General features: G+C 39.5%; 1 protein-coding gene across 1 annotated transcript in view; it reads right to left on the bottom strand.

Moving 5' to 3' along the window:
- Positions 1-21,072, bottom strand: part of phkb (phosphorylase kinase, beta) — a 205,780-nt gene that overhangs the window by 141,230 nt on the left and 43,478 nt on the right. Inside the window, exons 6-8 of the mRNA XM_048605984.1 lie at positions 17,076-17,139; positions 14,273-14,368; positions 6,656-6,853 (exon numbers count right to left, since the gene is read on the bottom strand). Of these exons, the coding sequence (XP_048461941.1) occupies positions 6,656-6,853; positions 14,273-14,368; positions 17,076-17,139 (358 nt within the window). The remainder of the gene's footprint in view (positions 1-6,655; positions 6,854-14,272; positions 14,369-17,075; positions 17,140-21,072) is intronic.

Raw genomic sequence — 21,072 nt, 5'->3', positions numbered from 1 at the left:
GAAATGGGTAAGTTCTGTTCAGCAGTTTAAAGTTCTCTTTGAACAAAGTTGAGTGAATTTGAAAATCCATGGCAGATGAGGTATAACGTGGATAAATGTGAGGATTTCCATTTTGGTAACAAAAACAGGAAAGCAGATTAATATCCGAGTGCCAATAGGTTGGGAAAGGAGAAGGTGCAATGAAACCTGGGCGTCCTTAAACAACAAGCACTGAAAGAATACAGGTCAGGAGGCAGTGAAGAAAGCAATGGTATGTTTGCCTTCATAGAGAGAGGATTTGACTATAGAGTGGTGATGTCCTGCTGCAATTGTACAGGACCTTGGGGGAGACCATACCTGGAGTACTGCTTGCAGTTTTGGTCTCCTTATCCAAGGAGGAACATTCGGGCTACGGTGGAAGTGCAACAAAGGTTTACCAGACTGATTCCTGGGATGGCAGAACTGATGTATGAAGGATGTATGTACTGGATAGGTTCAGACTACTTTTGTTGTAGTTTAGAATAATAAGGTGGGGCAGGGGGATATCTCACGGAAACCTATAAAATTCTAAAGAACTAGACAGAGTATATGCAAGAAGGATGTTACTAATGACTGGGGAGTGCAGAACCAAGAATCATAAGACCATAAGACATAGGAGCAGAAGTTAGGCCATTCGGCCCATCGAGTCTGCTCCACCATTCAATTATGGCTGATAAGTTCCTCAACCCCATTCTCCTGCTTTCTCCCCGTAAACCTTGATCCCCTTGATAATCAAGAACCCATCTATCTCAGTCTTACATGTACTCAATGACCTGGCCTCTACAGCCTTCTGTGGCAGTGAATTCCGTAGATTCATCACTCTCTGTCTGAAGAAGTTTCTCCTTATCTCCGTTCTAAAAGGTCTTCCCTTTACTCTAAAGCTGTGCCCTCGGGTCCTAGTCTTTCCTACCAATGGAAGCATCTTCCCAACATCCACTCTGTCCAGGCCATTCAGTATTCTGTAAGTTTCAATTAGATTCGCCCTCATTCTCCTAAACTCCAATGAGTATAGTCCCAGAGTCCTCATACGTTAAGCCTTCCATTCCTGGGACCATTCGCGTGACCTCCTCTGAACCCACTCCTGGGCCAATACATCCTTCCCGAGATATGGGGCCCAAATCACAGTCTAAGGATACAGGGTAGGCCACTTAAGAGAGAAATTAAGAGAAATGTCTTCACCCAGAGTGGTGAGCCTGTAGAATTCTCTGCCACAGAAAGCAGTTGAGGCCAAAACTTTGAATGTTTACCAAGAGTTAGATATAATTCTTAAAGCTAAAGGGATCAAAGGGTATGGGAAGACAGCAGGAACACGGTAGTGAGTTGGATGATGGGCCATGATCATATTCAATGGTGGAGCAGGCTTGAAAGGCCTAATGGCCCACTCCTGTTTATAATTTCTGTATTTCTAAGTACAATTTTCTTACATAAATTGTATTTAGTCAGTGTGCTTTTAATCTGTTTGTTACAGCAAGTCTTAAAATGTGACCTCTTGCTCTTGCTGGGTCATCCTTTCAGCTATTAAAGGAAAGCTCGAACATCTTTACTTAAAGTTATTTGTCTCCACAGGGATCAGAATAAATGTTGCTGATGTTTTCTTTTATGAGGACATGGTTATAGCTTAAGTAAAAACTGCTGATTATGATAAAGCTGCTATTAGACCTTAAAGTTTATCTTCTACAACTTGAAATCAAGTCAGCCAATTCAAATCACTAGGATAGGAGAAAAATACATTTTTATAAAATACCCATTGTAATAAAGCAATGATACAAAGGTTCAGTAACAGAAGAGATCAGCTGATCCATCACAGCTCTAACAACCAATGACTGTTCCTATGTTTAATATAGCTAGGGTCATTTTTGTGCAAGGTTAGAACCGATACTATAATAACTGTATTTACATGTATTTGTTTGAAAAACAAGAATTGTGCAAAAAAAAATTACCTATTGCTAGTGGTTTACATTTAAATCTACATTTTATTTACCCATATGATTAATGGCTGAATAACATGAATACCTCTGTGAAGTTTTCTCACCTTAGTTAGCAATTATCCAAAATAATTGAGATTCTAATAAGAAAATTCAATCATGAGTCATTTCATACAAATGTTTCTTAGTTGTTTGGTAGTACAGAACCTGAGAATTGCTGATAAAATATATATACTCCTGAAGCTTATTGTCTTTCCCTCATGAGGTCAGCTGCAAGAACACCATTGTAAAAGGGAACAATATTTTACATTGCGTGAAAGAGAGCATTATTGGTCAGCAGTGAGTTCTTATTGGTGGAAGAACTGCCATGGAGATTGCACCAGTTGGATGTTTGGCAGTTAACCAGCAAGCTTTGTTTAAATTTGAACCAAGCAGGCCAACTCTGATTAGCCCAAGCAAAGTTCTATGGAATGAACCAGAGAATGATTTTTGCCTATTCTGTTAACTGGCAACAGATGCAATCTTATATTCATAGAACAGAACACGGTGCATGAATATGGGTAATTTCCACTACATTTAAGCGAGCCATACTTTGGCAATTTAAATTGCTTGTCAGGGGCAACACAGCGGATCAGTGGTTAGCAATGCTGCCCCACAGTGCCTCACAGCCAGGGGAACATGTTCAATTCCAGGCTGGGTCTATGGAGGGTTTGCATGTTCTCCCCATGTCTGCGTGGCTTTCCACTGGGATGCTCCACTTTCCTCTGACAGTCACAAAGATGTGCAGGTTAGGCGGATTGGTCATGCTAAATTGCCCATATTGTGGCCAGGAATATGTAGGCGAGGTGGGTTAGCCATGGAAAATACAAGGTTACAGGGATAGGGTGGGATGTTCTTCAGAGGGTCAGTGTGGACTCAATGGGCCGAATGGTCTGCTTCCACACTGTAGAGATTCTTTAAAAATGCATACAGAGAATTATTTAGCAATTTTGTCCAATTGCAGAATCATACCTAATGTTAGACATATGTTGAATTTTGCAAGCTTAACCTGTTGGGTATGGTCGTTGCAAACAGCTGAAAAATATGCTGTCCGACATAATCCAGGTTTTGGGACACACAACGTATGGCTAGCATACCTCGCATAACACTGGCACTAAAATTCTTGTACTATATTTCTCATTTGAGTGAAGAGCCGAATGTCTTTTTGGCTTAATGGCAGCATCTTGTTAGTGGCAAACACCATTTGTGTTACCACTGCATAGTAAAAGAACGAAACAGCTAGCTTCACCTGTTGCTCAAAGCTTTGAAATGCCCTAGTCTTCCAGGGAAATCTGAGGTAGACTGGATACTTTTTATTCTGAGTTATTCATTTGCCCACTGGCTATCTGGATGTATTAACTTTCTGGAATTCCCACTTCAAGACCAGCAACATGCAAATTGCAACAGCATTTATGCTCTAACCCTGTACATTAAGCTAGCTGATGAAGACAGGTTCTACACAGATCTCTGTGAACTCATCTTGAATGTCATCCCCAAGGACAAAATTATCATCCTTGGCAATTTCAGTGATAGAGTTGTCTATGACAGCCATCTATGGAAGGGAGCACTCAGAAACCAAGAGTTTGGAAACTGCATTACTTATAACTTTGTGCAGAAAAGCAGCTGTCGAAAGCCAACATCTTTCTTTACAAAAAGATCATTTCAAGATCACATGGGCACATCACTGCTCCAAATACTGGCACCTGATAGATTACTCTCGGTGCACCAGTGTGCCATAATGACATCCTGCGCATGAGAATCAGGCCCAGTCTAACTGTAATGTAGACCCATCAACTTGTTCACTCAAAGGTAAAATTCCGTTTTAAGGCTAAGCCCAAGAACAAGCTTAGCCCCAACTTCTATAAAGAAATTTTGAGTTAGCAACAGCAAACCTCATAGACCAAAGCAGAGATAGAAACTTTAGCCTCCAAACACCTCAGTAGATAGATGAAGTCTGAAGTAGAAAGGCTGCTTAAAATACATGCTCACCAATTTAGGGTTTGCAAATAGTCATTTGGCAGTACAGAAATTGAGTCTTGAACTTTTCAAAACAATTTGCAAGAAAATCAATGTAAAGGGAAACACATTTTTTAATAAGTGAGAAAAATGTGCTGACTGGTTGGCAAATGAGCTCAGATTGGGACAGTTGGTATCATACAGAATGCATCAATTAGACCCAAGACTGAGTTAACTTCCAAGCTTTGCTCAAATATAAACCAATCAGGTTGTCTCTGAATGGTCAAGACAATGTCCTGAGGAATGAATCAGAGAATAGCTGATCCTGTTTTGTTAAATTTAAACAAGTGCAAAGTATGTACATGTTCTTCCTGTCCATAAAAAATAGGTCCCAATGTATTTTATATATGTAACTTCCAGAGTGCACAGATGTGTCATACTATGAGCCTGATTGATTATTTCAGATTGGTTGCCAGCGTAATTTGTAACACACTTGCAATTACTTTACAAAAAATTTCCAATTGCAGAATATCATCTAATGTTCAAGACTGTGCTTTGAGTTTTACAAGCATGACATGGATGGACATGATCAGTCCCTTGCCTATTGTGAACAATTGAAGGGACATGTTGTTTGATATGGTCCATCCAACAGTCTTTGGTGCATACCGCCTACACACCTAACATTACAACAACATTGAAATTCATATACCATATTACTTATCTGCATGTAAGGCATAGTGTCTTTTTAGGTTTATAGCAGCAGCTGTTACTGATGAACATCACCTGTGTTGCTACTGCATAGTAGCAACGTGAAACAGCCAGTTTTATCTGTTGCTCAAATTTTTGAGACACCTTATCAGAGGTAAACTGGGCATTTTCGAGAGCTGAAAATAGACCCTTGGGCTCATTCATGAGTCTGTGCGATATGCTCTGACCTGGGTAGCCATTATAGAGTCATATAGCATAGAAACTGACCGTTTGATCCAACTCATCTGCACTGACCAGATGTCCTAAATTAATCTAGTCCCATATGCTAGTATTTGGCCCATATCCCCCTAAACCCTTTCTATTCACGTACCCAACCAGATGCCTTTTAAATGTTGCAATTGTACCTGCTTCCACCACACCCTCTGGAAGCTTGTTCCATACATACACCACCCTCTGTTTGAAAAAGTTGCCCTTCAGCTCCCTTTTAAATCTATCCCCTCTCACTTTTAAAACTACATCCTCTAATTTTGGACTCCTCCACCCTCCACCGCCCCCCCCCCCCCCCCCCCACCCCCAGGGGAAAAAAAGACCTTGGCTATTCATCCTATCCATGCCCCTCATGATTTTATGAACCTCTACAAAGGTCACCCCTCCGTCTCGACACTCCAGGCATAAAAGCCCCATCCTATTCAGCTTCTCCCTATAGCTCAAACCCTCCAATCTCAGCAACATTTTGTAAATCTTTTCTGAACCCTTTCAAGTTTAACACAGTGGTGACCTTATAGAAGGTTACAAAATCATGAGGGATACAGATAAGATGAATGGCAAATGTCTTTTGCCTGAGGTGGAGGATATCAAGACTAGGGGGCATATTTTTAAGGTGAGAGGAGGAAGATTTAAAAAGAGGGTTTGAGCTATCAGGAGAGGCTGAATAGGATGGGGCTTTTATCCCTGGAGTGTCAGAGACTGAGGAGTGACCTTCAAAGAGGTTTATAAATTCATGAGAGGGAATTTTTTTTAAACACAGAATGGTTCTTGCGTGGAGAATGAACTTCCAGAGGAAGTGGTGGATACCAGTACGGTTAAAACATTTAAAAGAATATTTGGATAAGTATATGAATAAGGAATGTTTGGAGGAACAGGGGCCAAGTGCAAGCCGGTGGGACTAGATTAGTTTGGGATTATGGTTGTCATGGACTGGTTGGACTGAAGGGTCTGTTTCCATGCTGTACAACTCTATGACTCTATAATATCTTTCCTCGAGCAGAAAGACCAGAATTGAGCACAATATTCATACAGCTGCAACATGATGTCTCAATTCCTAATCTCAATGCACTGACCAATAAGGGCAAGCGTGCCAAATGCCTTCTTCACCACCCTGTCTACCTGCAACTCCACTTTCAAGGAATATGTATCTGCACTCCTAGGTCTCTCTGTTCGGCAGCACTCCCCAGGGTCCTACCATTTGCTGTATAAGTCCTGCCCTGGTTTGCCTTACCAAATTGCAAAACCTCACATTTATCTAAATTAAACTTCATCTGCCAGTCCTCGGCCATTGGTCCATCTGATCAAGATCCTGTTGTACACTCCACCACTTACTTTATCTGATAGAATGGCTTCGATACACTCTATTTAAACATCAAGCTTACACAGTGAACAAGGAGCTTGGGCCCCATTAATGAGGTTGTTGATGTGGCTATTCTTATTGCGCATGAAACTGTAGGAATCCCAATGCATATATTGATCAGTGAACGTAGGCTTGCAACAGCCAGTAGGAAAGAACGCATTTGAAGATTTCTCAACCAGTTTGTCAAGGAAAGAAAAGGAAACTTGTTATTGTTCCCCTCTATTTTGATATTCTTGTGAATTGTCCTGTTCAGTGCCAGATGCAATGCTTCAACAAAACAGACTTTTCTTTTAGTAATACTTAAATGACTTTTTAAAAATATAACTCGGCAAAATTGCATTTCTTAGAATACTTTAGGGAAATGACAACTTATCCCAAGTACCTTGATTTCTGCCGGTTTATAGTAACGCCGTGAATGATCCTCCAATCCTGTCCTGTATCCATCTCTTAAGAAGCGTTTCAATCCATATCTTCCTTTCAGTTTACGAACAACTTTCTCAATTGTTTGATCAAACAATGCATCATCATCCACTGCAAATGCAGGATAACTAATACACGGTAGTAGAGCAGCATCTGTATTCTGGAAAAATATTACAGGATATAATTAAACATTTTATTTGTTTGCCCAGCAGCAATATACTCTACTTGATTCAAAATGACAAACGACATATTAAAGGTCATAAATGTATATGTAATTACTCATTCAAATGACAAACTATACTTCCTCAAATGACAAACTATACTTCCTCAAAAACTTGCTCACTTGAGACGAGTGGATAAAGAGAGTTTTAGATTAAGTGTAAATTTGAAACGAAATTATAACTCTTGAGAAATTAAATTTATGAATTGACATTTAAGTTGTGAATTACTATATAAATGTTGTCAATTAGATTTTAGAATAAGCAGTCAAACAATTTAATTTGAAATCCTAAGTTTAAAACATCTTTTTCTATTTCTCACTGATTTAGTAGCTTGCTCAATTCACCACTATTTCTATGTGATCCTAGACATAAAGTGTCAGCACATCTCTTGACTGCTGGTAACATTTCAGTCAAACTGGATTCAGTACTCAGCTGTGATTTATTCATGAACAGATGTTAGTGGAGAGTGATCACAGATCATACAGCACGGAAACAGACCCTTCGGTCCAACTTGTCCACACTGACCAAAAATCCCAATCAGAGCTAGTCCCATTTGCCAATATTTGGCCTACATCTCTCTAAACCCTTACAATTCATATACTCATCCAAATGTCTTTTAAATGTTGTAATTATACCCACCTCCACCATCACCTCTGACAGCTTGTTCCATACACATACGACCCTCTTGTGCGAAAGAGCTATCCTTCAGGTCCTTTTTAAATCTTTCTCCTCTCAACTTAAACCTGTGCCTGCTAGTTTTAGGTTCCCCCCACCCTACAAAAAAAGACTTTGGCTATTCACCCTATCCATACCCCTCATGATTTTATAAACCTCTATAAAGTCACCCCTTAGCCTCCAATTCTCCAGGGAAGAAAGCTCCAGTCTATTCAGTTTCTCCCTATAACTCAAATTCTCCAGTCCCATCAACATACATGTAAATCTTTACTGCACCCCCTCAAGTTTAACAATATCCTTGCTATAGCAGGGCCACCAGAATTGTATGCAGTATTCTAAAAGTGGCCTCATCGATGTCCCATACAGCTGCAACATGACATCCCAACTCCTATATTCAATGAAGGCAAGCATGCCAAATGCCTTCTTCACCACTGTCTACCATGACTCCACTTTCAAGGAGCCATGCACCTGCACCCCTTGGTCTCTTTGTTCGGCAACACTCCCAGGGCCCTACCATTAACTGTAAAAGTCTTGCCCTGCTTTGCCTTTCAAAAATGCAACATCACACATTTATCTAAATTAAACTCCATTTGCCACTCCTTGGCCCACTGGGCCATCTGATCAAAGTGCTTTGTACTCGAAATAATCTTCTTCACGGTCTACTACACCACCTATTTTGGTGTCATCTGCAAACTTATTAACTATATCTCCTATATTTACATCCAAGTCATTTTATATAAATGCTGAAAAACGGTGGATCCAGCACCAACCTTTCTGGCACACCACTTGTCATGGGCGTCCAGTCCAAAAAGCAACCCTCTACCACTACCTTCTGCCTCCTATGTTCAAGCTAATTTTGAATCCAATTGGCTAGTTCCCCCTGAATCCCATGTCATCTAATCTTATTAACCAGTCTACCATGCAGAACCTTGTTGAACGGTTTGCTAAAGTCCATGTGGACAACGTCTATCTCTCTGCCTTCATCAATCTTCTTTGTCATCGCTTGTAAAAACTCAATCAAGTTAGTGAGACATGATTTCCCACACACAAAGCCATGTTGATTATTCCTAATCAGTCCCTGCCTTTCCAAATGCATGGAAATCCTGTCGGTAGGAATCACCTCCAACAACTTACCCACCACTGACATAAGGCTCACCAGTTTGTAGTTCCCTGACTTTTCCTTACAGCCTTTAGGACACAGAATAGCACAGCACAGCACAGAAGCGGGTCCTTCGGCCCACAATGTTGTGCCGAACATGATGACAAATTAAACTAACTCCTCTGCCTGCCCTTGGTCCATATCCCTCCATTCCTTGCATATTCATGTGCTTATCTTAAAGCCCCTTAAATGCTTCTAACATAACTGCCTCCACCACTATCCCTGGAAGCATGTTCCAGACCCCTACTGCTCTCTTTGTGAAAAAAAACATGCCCTTCACAACTCCTTTGAACTTTCTCTCTCTTCTTAAATAATGGCACCACATTCGCCAACCTCCAGTCTTCTGGCACCTCATTAGTGACTGTCAATGATACAAATATTTCACCAAGAGCCCAGCAATCTCTGCCCTAGCTTCCCAAAAAGTTCTGGGGAATGCCTGATCAGGTCCTGGGATTTATCTACCTTTATGCGTTTTAAGACATCCAGCACCTCCTCTTCTGTTATGTGAACTCTTTTCAAAACATCACTATTTATTTCCACAAGTTCCCTAGTTTGGGTTTGATATCTGAATTTGATTTATTATTGTCATATGTACCGAGATATAGTAAAAAGTCTTGTTTGTGTGCTAAACAGGGAGATCATAACATACAAAGGGCACCAAAGGAGCAGAACAGAGCGCACAATATAACGTTATAGCCGCAGAGAAGATGTAGAGAAAGAGATCAAAATTAACATTCAAAATCATAACAGAGGGGAAGAAGCTGTTCTTCCATGTCTTTGTCTACAGTAAATACCGGCACAAAATATTCATTTAGAATCTCACTCATCTTCTGTGGTTCCGAAGTCAGCTACATTGATCGTTAAGGGGCCCTATTCTCTCCCTAGTTACTCTTTTGCCCTTAATGTACTTATAGAATCTCTTTCGATTCTCCGTAACTCTATTTGCCAAAGATATCTCATGTCCCCTTTTTGCCCTCCTGATTTCCCCCTTAAGTATAATCCTACTATCATTATACTCCTCTAGGGATTCACTTGATCCCAGTTGTCTATACCTGATATATTCCTCCATCTTTTTTCTGACCAGAGCCTCAATTTCGCTAGTCATTCAGCATTCCCTACACCTACCAGCCTTGGCCTTCACACTAACAGGAACGTACTGTCTCTGATCTCTCATTATCTCATTTTAAAAGCCTCCTACTTCCCAACTGCCCCATTACCTGTAAATAGGCTCCCCCAATCAACTTTTGAAAGTTCCTGTCCAAAACCGTCAAAATTGGCCTTACCCAATTTAGAACTTTAACTTTTTGATCAGCTCTATCCTTTTCCATAACTATTTTAAAACCAATAGAATTATTATTGCTTGCCCCAAAGTGCTCCCCTACTGACAGCACAGTCATTTGTCCCGCCTTATTTACAAAAAGGTCAAGTACAGCTCCTTCTGTAGTATGTGCATCCACATACTGAATAAGAAAGTTTAATGTTTTTGAGAAGATTTGTAGCTCGTGGTTGCGGTTGTAGATTTGCTTACTGAGCCGGCGTGTTTGGTTGCAGACGTTTCGTCACCCTGCTAGATAACATCATCAGTGCGCCTCCGGTGAAGCATTGGTGCTCTGTCCCACTTGTTATTTATATGACTCAGTTTGCATTACTTCCGGTTTGCTTTTCCCCCGGTACTCCCCATGTCTGTACTCCCCTCATCTACATCATTGATGTAAGTTGCAAATGGTTGAGGTCCCAGCACAAATGTCTGTGAGGCTTTCACCTCATTTTCAAACACTAGCGGAACCTGACAGACATTTTTAAAGTTCTGTGGATTTATAATGTCAGTTTCATAGTTTCTCAGCAATTGCAAGTAATATGACCATAATACTAGCTCAGTCATGTTTCTAAGGCTGCATACAAACACCTATTAATGTAGATGATAAGGATCAATTATTAGAATCACTGTATACATCTGTAAGCAAATATTCTGTACTTTGGTGCCTTCCCAAACTATTTTCCATTGAAAATTGACATGACCCTAGTCTCGAGCTGATATAAAACAGCAGTACAACAGTATAGCAAAATTCAGTATATAATTATTCGTTTGTGCATCACAGGCCAATATATAAGACAACACAAATAGGAAAATCTATGTGTGGAGATGTGGCTCACAGGTTATGAAGTGCTGCTCTACACTGTCTGCAATGTAGTGTTTCCTCCAGCATGATTGGCCATTTGGATATAATGTCAGGTCAGCCTGATCACCATCATTTAAGGAACTTGATACTTAATGAATCAATGATTAACTGGGAAGCATCAATATTAGTGAACAGCTTTAAATGTATTTTGCCTTCTGGAAGATATGAACTAATGAATGAAGGATCAGGGATGTAGATTATACCATGGGAATCAAACCTTATTTGCTTCTTGATGAGAATATCTGATTTCATAACTCCTTTAGAAAATAACTTTCAGATAAAGAATTGAATTGTAAAAGTAAATAAATGGAAACCCCTGGTTGAGAAACTGGCATATAGATCTTGGCACTTACGTACGTGCTTACTTAGAAGAGTCACCAGTGTTTATTACATAAGTTGTAGTTACAAGTGAGAATACTTAAACAGTGCCAAAGCCACAATGAGCTTTTAGTAGGGACAGGGAGATCTATATTTGTTTCAATAAGTAATTTTAATTATGAATTTCATTGCTCATCCATCTTCAGCAGTCCCATCAATGAATTTTCCTCCAACATATTGTTAGAAAAAGGGATGATCACTGGTGATTGCACAATACTTAGTACCATTTGTAATTTCTCAGATATTAAGCAGTCCAAGTCCATGTAAAGCAAGACCTAAGCAACATTTAGAATTTGGCAAGTAACACCAATGCCACACAAGTGTTAGGGAATGACTAAGTGATATTGTAACTATTTTCTCTTCATATTCAATGCCATTATCATCACTGAATCTCCCAGCTTCACAATCTTGAGAGTTACCTATTGACCAGAAACTGAATTGAATCAAAGATATAAATACCGTGTTACAAGAGCAGGTCCAAAGCTAGAATGACTGCAATTCAAACAACATTCGAAAAGCTCAAGTCCATCCACTACAAAATAGTCCACTCGATCAGTACTCCGTCCATCATCTTCAACATTCACACTGATAGCGTCGTGTGCAACCTACAAAATGCACTGCAGTAATTCATCAAAGTTCCTTTACAGAACCTTCCAAACCCTGAAGCTCTCTCGCCGGGAACAATCAAGATAGCAGGTGCAAGGGAATGCAGCAATCTGCAAATTCCCCTCCAAGCTATACACCATGCATGAGGAGACAGCAAGAACTGCAGATGCTGGAGTCAGAGTCAATACAGTGTGGAGCTGAAGGAACACAGCAGGTCAGGCAGCATCAGAGGAGAAGGAGAGTCGACGTTTCGGGTCAGAACTCTTCACCAGGGCACACTATGCATGTTTGACAGACTCAATGCATAATAGTGAAGCATATTCTGAGAACAAAATACTTTGGAAAAGCTTCTTTAATTTCTTCACTGAGCTTGCTTTTCTACTTAAATACACTCTCCCATTCGTTATGGCTCTTTCTTATATACATTTTACACTATTTTCATTTTTTTGACATTCTAATGCCCTTTTGCACACATATTTTAATACAACTGATTAATTTTCAACACCCATTTGTCATATTACCTAACTTCTACATATTTAGCATCCTAATAACAGAATCAGACACTAACAATCCTGATGTGAAACTGTATGTATTTCCTTCACAGTCGCTGAGTCAAAATCCTCCAATCACTCTCCCTAACAGTCTTGTGGGGTGAATCCACACCACTTGGATCACTGTGGCTCAAGAAGAAAAATAGCTGAAACGCAGAGAAAGAATCAAATTTATTTCTACAGTTGTGGCATATTTGGTTTGTTCCCTGAAAGAGAAGTGAATGACCCCTCCAGATCTTACATAAGGGGATGCTTGGATGAAATTAGGAAGTAAAAGGAAATCTTACTTGAAGACTTAAACTATAGTGCATAATTTATAGCATTTGCTTAATTTTATTTGTTTACACATTAAATTTTATTTTTGGTTCAAAATGTAAAATAGTTTAGTTGATCACTCGTTGTTTCAATTTGACATTAAACATTAATGATCTATGTAGAGATCATAACATTCTGCACAAGCAAAAACAGACGAAGAATCTCCTGCCACATTTAAAAATTATACCTTTGAATACTTTTGTTTCTTCGGCTTATTGTAGAGCTCAACAATTGAGGGAAAACTATGCAGCAATCGTAAAAAGCAACATTCCCAAAATGAGGGAAACTTCAGTCAAATTTATAGTTTTTTTTAATTAGGATTTTTAAAATCCTCATTACACTTGAAATCATCTAATTTAGGTCCTTTGTTGTCAAATCTGTCTAATCAAAGTGATTATAGTGCGATAACACTTTCATAACACTACTAAATGTGATTCAAATAAATTCCTAATCACTGAGATACATGTTCCCAGAGGAAATTACATAGAAACAGTAATGTTGCTGTCAAAATAGGCAGACACTTTGCAATTAAAAAGCACTGCTGAGATGTGCAGATTGAGATTGGAAAACTTCTGGAAACATAACACTGTAATAAGCACAAATTCGTAACAATCTGTCTACCATCTTCAAGCCAAATGTTATGAGTGTGATGGAATACTTTCCATTTGTCTGAATAGTTCCAGCTCCAATATCACTCAAGGAATTTGACACCAGCCAGGACAAAGTAGCCATTTAACTGTCATGCTTGCACCACTTTCAACAATCAATGACTGTACAACTAAAGCACAATGACAGCAATGTGTACCATTTATACAATAGAAATAGAATAGAATATCTTTTAGTGTCATAAGATGTACTAGAGGAAAATACCCAAGCTCCTTCAACACAACTTTCACACACGCAACATCCTCCACCTAGAAGTCGACAGCAGCAGATGCACGGGAACACTACCAACTACAAGTTACTCTCCAAGTCTTACATCATCCTGACTTGGAACTATACACCTTCACTGCAGCTAGGTCAAAATTCTGGAGCTCCATACCTAATAGCATTGTGGATGTACCCACCCTCCATGGATTGCAGTGGTTCAAGATGATAGCTCACCACCACCTTCTTCGAGCCAATTAGACATGGGCAATAAATGGTGGCTAGCCCAATTACACCCATGTCTCGTGAGTGAATAAAAAAAAATCAAAACAATATCTTGAATAATGAGTATGCCTGGGTTTTCACATGCAGCTCAGACTTAACCAATCAAACTTTTAATAAATCCATTACTTTCCTGAAATGCTTACTGCAAATGAAAATTGTTTATTCACAGGATTTAGCACAGGCAATACCTATTGGACAAAAAAAAAATCTGAAGGTGGATACATAAATCAGCACTTTATTTCATACCTTTCCAATACAATAGGGATTTCAATATAATAAAATCACGAACCATGAGGATAATGTAAACAATTGTCTCTTCATTTGTTAAGATGTTCTACTTACATGAGACCGTGATTCTCGTGGAAGCAGTGAACACAAGGTTTGTCTGTTCCGATTGTGAGCATCAAAATCAACAAAAATCACTGACCAAGAGCATCCCTGCAAATACAATTAAAAGTGATAATACAGTTTAATCATATTGTACATGTATTTACAGATGTACAGACGCATAAGCAAGGAAGGAGGCAGAAGACTAGAAACAATAAGCCTGTTCGCCTGACCTTGGTCTTCCATGAGATTTTAGGGTCCAGTATTAAGGATGAGATTAACACAGCACTTGGAAGTGCATGGTAAAATATGACTGAGTCAGCATGGCTTCATCAAGGGGAGGTCATACCTGGCAAATCTGTTACAATTGTTTGAGGAGATAATGAGCCAGTTAGACGAAGGAGAGTGAGTGAACATGATCTAATTGGATTTCCAGAAGGCCTTTTACAAGGTGCCACACAGGAAGCTGCTAAATAAGATAACAGCCCATGGTGTTAGGAGTAAAGTACTGCCAGAGGATTGGCTGACTGGCAGAAGGCAGAGAGTAGGGATAAAGGAGTCTAGTTTCAGGACGGCAGACAGTGACTAGTGGAATTACAGCGGGGTCAGTATTAAGATCACAGCCATTCAGGTTATATATTAACCACGTGGACAAAAGGAACGGAGGGCATTGTTGCTAAGTTTGCAATTAACACAAAGATAGGCATAGGACAAGTAGTTTTGACGAAGCGGGGTGGCTGCACAAGGACTTGGATAGGCTAGGAGAGTGGGCAAAGAAGTGGCAGATAGAATACAAAGTGAGAAAGTGTGAGGTTATGCATTTTGCTAGGAAAAATAGAAATCTGAAGTGTAAAGGGATTCAGGAGTCCTGGTTCAGGATTTTCTTAAGGTTAACATGCAAGTTCAGATGGCACTTAGGAAGGCAAATGTAATGTGAGCATTCATTTCAAAAGGGCTGGAATAAAAGTTCAGAGATGTTCTGCTAAGGTATAAGACTCTGGTCAGATCACATTTGGAATATTGTGTGTAGTTTTGGGCCTCATATCCAAGGAAGGATGTGTTGGCGTTGCAGAGGATCCAGAGGAGGTTTACAACAACGATCCCTAGAATGAAGGACTTGTCATATGTGGAGTGGTTGTGGACTGAGTCCATACTTGATGGACTTGAGAAGAAAGAGAGGGGAATCTGTTTGAAATGTACAGAGTACTGAGGGGCCTGGATAAAGTGGATATGGAGAAGATGTTACCACTAGCAGGAGAGACGAGGACCCTAGGGGACAGCCTTAGAGTGAAGGGATAATCCTTTAGAATTGACATGAGAAGGAATCTCTTCAGCTGGGTGGGTGGGGGTTGGGGTGGTGGGGAGAGTTAATCTGTAGAAATCACTGGTACAGAAAACTGTGGTGGCCAAGGCATTGAGTATATTTAAGGCATAGATGGACAGGTTCTTGATTAGTAAGGGGATCAAAGGCTATTAGGGAAAAGGCAGAAGAATGGGGTTGAGAAACATATCAACCATGATTGAATGGCACAGTAGACTTGATGGGCTAAATGACCTAATTCTGCTCCTATATCTTATGGTCCATACACGAGTGAGAAAACATTTTTTGGTGTTATTTTCAAAATACAGATTTAAACATGACAACATCTAGCATTTAATTAGTAGCCTTAAAACAGTAAAACATATTGAACTGTTTCACTGGAGCAATTATCAGACAAACCTTTGACACCGACAATTTTACATTTGACATTGTTTAGACATTCCTTACAGTGAAGCTTTTGAGATATGAGCTAAAAATGTTCTAAAATCTATACACTACGTGAGTGGAATCAATTAGATACCCACTTATTAACAAGGAAGAAGAGCAAAGGGAAGAGTGATGGTGGATAAGGACTGTGCAGCATTGAAAATATTTATTTCAATGGAAATCATTCAGAAGTATACAACATGTAGCAGGATACAGGAAATAAACTCAATAATTTTGGATGTGTTTTGCCTGGAAGTGAGGTGGAGGAAGATTGAACTGAGACACTCAAGAAGGCATGGGATGATTATTTGGACAGAAATGATGTGCAAGGAAATGGGGGAAAAGCAGGTGATTGACACTAGTCATTTGAAGAGCCAAAGCAAGTACAAGACGAGATGGGACTTCACCTAGCTAGGAATATAACTGAAGAATAAGAAATTGATGGGCACATTTGAACAAATCTGTGGATCCAGTTCTTTTAGCAACACAGAAGTATCATCACTGTTGAGGGATGCTAATTGTTGATTTGAATTTAAGGATTATGTTGTAGAACTTTCAGTATGTTGGATAAAATGTAATATTTCAGTTCTACCATGCATATGACTGTTGGTTTTAACATTTTAAAATAACATCTGCATATTAAACAAGGAAATGTTCAGTTTTAACTCAATCTACAGAAGGGATAGGAAAGAATTTGCAACAAGCAAATAAACCTTGCAATGGACTTGATCTTTAAAATACAGTCATATAATTATGTAAATTGCATTTTTTGCAAATTATTTAAAGCAAATTAATTTTCCCTTCAAGAGCCTCAAAAATTAAATAAAATGTTGCCTCTCAATGTTGCTTGTATTTATGAATGTACTTTTCATAGTTGGGCAATTTACAGTCATTAACTTTCCATACAAATCAATTCAAAAATATGATCCTATATAAACACTAGGCTGCTTGTGAATATGATGCACTGTTTTGTGACTTTGTGTGCCTTTTCCTTCATAACTGATGATGGATTACTGACAGTTACCAATTCTGACACAGAAACAAACAAGCAATAAATATAATTCAAAATACCTGATTGCCGAAGAGATTAAAGCCATTGATTGCTTCCAACGCAGCTTTGGCCATACCAACTGAACTGTTAAAGAAATTGGCATGTTTGAAATCTCAGTAATGCAAAAATCAATACAATAAGCATCTCAGAAGCATATAGTTGTGTGCATTTTAGATGGGAGATTTTTTTGATGAAATTATGATGAAATTTTGATGAATTAACCAAATTTCAAATTACTAAACATCATGCTTGTATGACAAACATTCAATTTGAATTTTAAATCCATACATTAACAATAATGAAATGTTCCTGGCATGCCCTCCTGGACTCTCCATTGAACCAGGGTTGATCACCTGGCTTGATGGTACAGCTAGTTCTGATATAACGTGGTAGTTCCATTCTTGTGCAATGTCGCGTTATAAGAAAATCGCGTAATAACCGTGACATTTAAAGTGATGGAGACAGAATCGCGTTACAGCCAACACAGGGAGGGAAAGTTCACATTCTACAAATAACGTTCTATAATTCTTCAAACTCTTTAAAACCAATTTGCATTGAAGAAACACGCGTTATATCAGAACCGACTGTAATGGTTGTGTAGAGGATATGCGGACCATGAGGTTGCAGTTTGCTTGCAGTACAATTTTGCTGCTGTTGTTGGCCCACAGTGCCTCATGGATGCCCAATCTGGAGCTGCTAGATCTGTTCAAAGTCTGTCCCATTTAGCACAGTGATAGTGCCACACAACACAATGGAGGGTATTTTCAATGTGAAGGAGGAACTTTGTCTCCACAATGACTGTGTGCTGATCAAGCTTACCGATACTGTCACAGACAGATGTAAGCAGTAGTAAAGATGAGGTGAGGCATTTTTTTTCCTCCTGTTGGTTCCCTCACCACCTGCTGCAGACCCAGTCCTCAGCTATGTCCTTTAGGACTTGACCAGTTCAACCTGCACTGCTGCTGCTGAGCTACTCTTGGTGGCGAACATTGAAATCCCCCACCTACAGTAAATTTTGCACCCTTGCCACCCTCAGTGTTTCCTCCATGTTGTTGAACATGGAGGACTAGTGATTCATCAGCCTAGGAAGGACAGGACGTAGTAATCAGCAGGAGGTTTCCTTGCCCATGTTTGGCCTGAAGCCATGAGAGTTCATGGGGTCTGCAGTCGATGTTGAGGACTCCCAGTGTAACTCGCTCCTGACTGTATAACACTGTGCCATTACCTCTGCTGGATCTGTCCATCCAGGTGCTGGTGGTGTCTAGGATATTGTCTGCAAGATATGATTTTGCAAGTATGACTATGTCAGGCTGTTGCTTCACTAGTCTGTGAGATAGCTCTCCCAATTTTGGCACTAGTCCCCAGATGTTAGGAATGAGAACTTTTCAAGGTCAACACAGCTATTTCTCCATTGTCTTTTCCAGTGCCTAGGTCGATGCCAGGTGGTCCCATTCAGTTTCATTTCTTTGTTGAGACTTCATAGCAAGTGATACAACTAAGTGGCTTGCTAGGCAACTTCAGAGGGCATTTGAGAGTCAACCACATTTCAGTGGGTCTCGAGTCACATATCCACCATACCAGCTGAGGATGGCAGATTTCCTTCCCCGAAGGAGATTAGTGAGCCAGATGAGCTTTTCCTACAATTGACAATGGTTTCATGGTCATCAGTAGATTCTTGATTCCAGATATGTCATTTGATTGAATTCAAAATAGTGATTGACAGATTTCTAAATACAATGACATAAGCACCAGTGAAAGCAGAGTGGGGAAAAATGCATTGAGGTGGACGATCAGCCATGATCTTATTGAATGGCACAGTTGACTTGACAGGCTGAATGGCCTACTCCTGCTCCTAGATTCTCATTTACCAAGTGAAATTTGTTGAAAGTCATTTCGTAATTTGAGTCTTTGCATGAACTGGCAGGAATTAGGAAAAAGGGGAAATTAGTCACTAAAAAAACCAGTTAAACATTATACAATTAAGCAAAGATCTGATACTTAATTGTTTCCACTAGATTTTCTTTCCTAATTAAATGTAATTTTTTGTTTAACCACAGACATTAGCATTCGGGGCCGACAGCTGCAGCAGCGAGGTTGTCCTCCTGGCATTCAGGGCTGGTGGTAGTGCAGCAAAGCTCCTCCAACGATCAGGAATGGCAGCGCCGGTGGCAGCAGGTTCTTCAAGATGGTGGCGGTGGAAAGGCGACATGTGCAGCTGAAGTGGGACTTGTGGTCTGACAGCAGAGCCATGGACTCTTGGCTGCGGGGCGAGTGTGGGTTCAGCAGTGTCAGCAAAGTGGGCCCAGCAGCAAGAAATGTGCCTAAAGTGGGGTGACTCCTACGTTGGTGGGTCCAGCGCAGGTAGCGGTGAGGCAGTGGAACTCTCCATTGAGGCTAGGTGCTGGCATGGACTGGATTGGAAAGACTAATATTCTGAAGTTTTTACTTTATTCCGCTGACCTATTACGCTGAGCTATTTATTTCTCTATTTTTCTAATTTTTTTTGGTTCCTAAGAATTTGATCTTCAGTATCTGTACTTAGGTACCTATGTACCTAAGATGGTGCTGTAATGCGGCAGCTGTAAACATTTCACTGTGCTCATTTGAGTACGTGACAATAAAGCTAATTCAATTCAATTCAATTTAATTCAATTCATAGGACACCAAAAAGGGGAGAATTTGGTGGACAAGTATCAGCTAACCACCTTACTCAAATTTAATGCAAGTATAAGAAAACATCATCGTGGCTATTTTGCCACTTCATTACTAGAGTTTTAAACAATGAGAAATAGCATTGCACATAGACCACAATATGAATAATAAGTTTACTACTCATTACAAAGGATACTTCATTTAATTACATAGTTTATTTATCAAAATTCTACTTTTTGATTAAATGGATCTATGAATTTTTTAAATAAATGAACCTTCTAGGTGAAATGAATGATCTTTTTCTCTGAACCCTATCTCTGGGAGTGTTCTGAATTGCACCAAATTTTAAACAATGGGAAATTCACCTTTACATACATTTGACAATTTTTCCTAAAGCTAATAGTATCACATTAACAAAGTTTCTCTCAGCTTATAAAGCCTTAACTTGTACCATACCTGCTTTAAAAGTCTACTTCCAGATGACATACTGAAATGCGTTTTTAAGGTACTCTTAACAATATTCTTTTTGTCATATCACAGCATCAGTACACTGCTTAGGTGAATTCGGATTTTAAAATGAGTTACCTTGCTCATACTAACAAATATTCATCACAAGCAGCTTTCTGATGTTGAAAGATAGCATGCACAACATTCAAATAGGATGAGCTAATAGTTTTCACAATTAACAGATTTTCTTAAAGAAAACAATCTTATAAGAAACATTTCATTAGTGTCTGCTACTTTCAGAATAATGATATTACAAAATTACCAACTATGATTCTTTTCAAAAATATTGAGTTACTTTGATTAACATTAGACTGAATGTCATGTGACAGTTCCATGGACTTTCTCTATCACGCTTTTATCAGCAAGATAGTACAACTTATAAAGTAGTCCTTTAGCACCCAATAATTATTTGGGTACAGTTTATTTTGTTTTCCAGATTTTAACTTTTGCACAGGCAAATCCATTTTTCACAACTTAATTATCATTAACTTCAGTTTAACTGTACATTGTGCATTCATTTTAACTTAGGCCAAGATCTTCCATTTTGAAGTTAAAGAATGGCAGCGGACATCATAGAAGTGCATGGGATGGGTTAGCTTGTACAATTACGTGCCTCTGACCAAATTAGCTGTGCAAGCAAGATGCTGCGCCAGCAACTTGGCAAATCATACGCGGCGAGTAAGAAAGAAGTTGTCTCCCTTGGCAGGATCTTCGGGACTCAAAGGTTCTGGCGCTACATTTAAAGACTGCCACTTCACTCGCTGCAAGCCAGAAATGCTCCAGGAAAATTCAAAAGTCTTGTGGTGGTTTCCCCAATGATTAGGAAATGTCATAAAAAAGCAGAAACTGGCACCTATG

The sequence above is a fragment of the Rhincodon typus genome, chromosome 15 (genome assembly GCF_021869965.1).
Source record: "Rhincodon typus isolate 14 chromosome 15, sRhiTyp1.1, whole genome shotgun sequence".
NCBI lineage: Eukaryota > Metazoa > Chordata > Chondrichthyes > Orectolobiformes > Rhincodontidae > Rhincodon > Rhincodon typus.
Note: the sequence above shows the minus strand (reverse complement) of the source record. Positions and strands in the feature narration are given on the sequence as shown.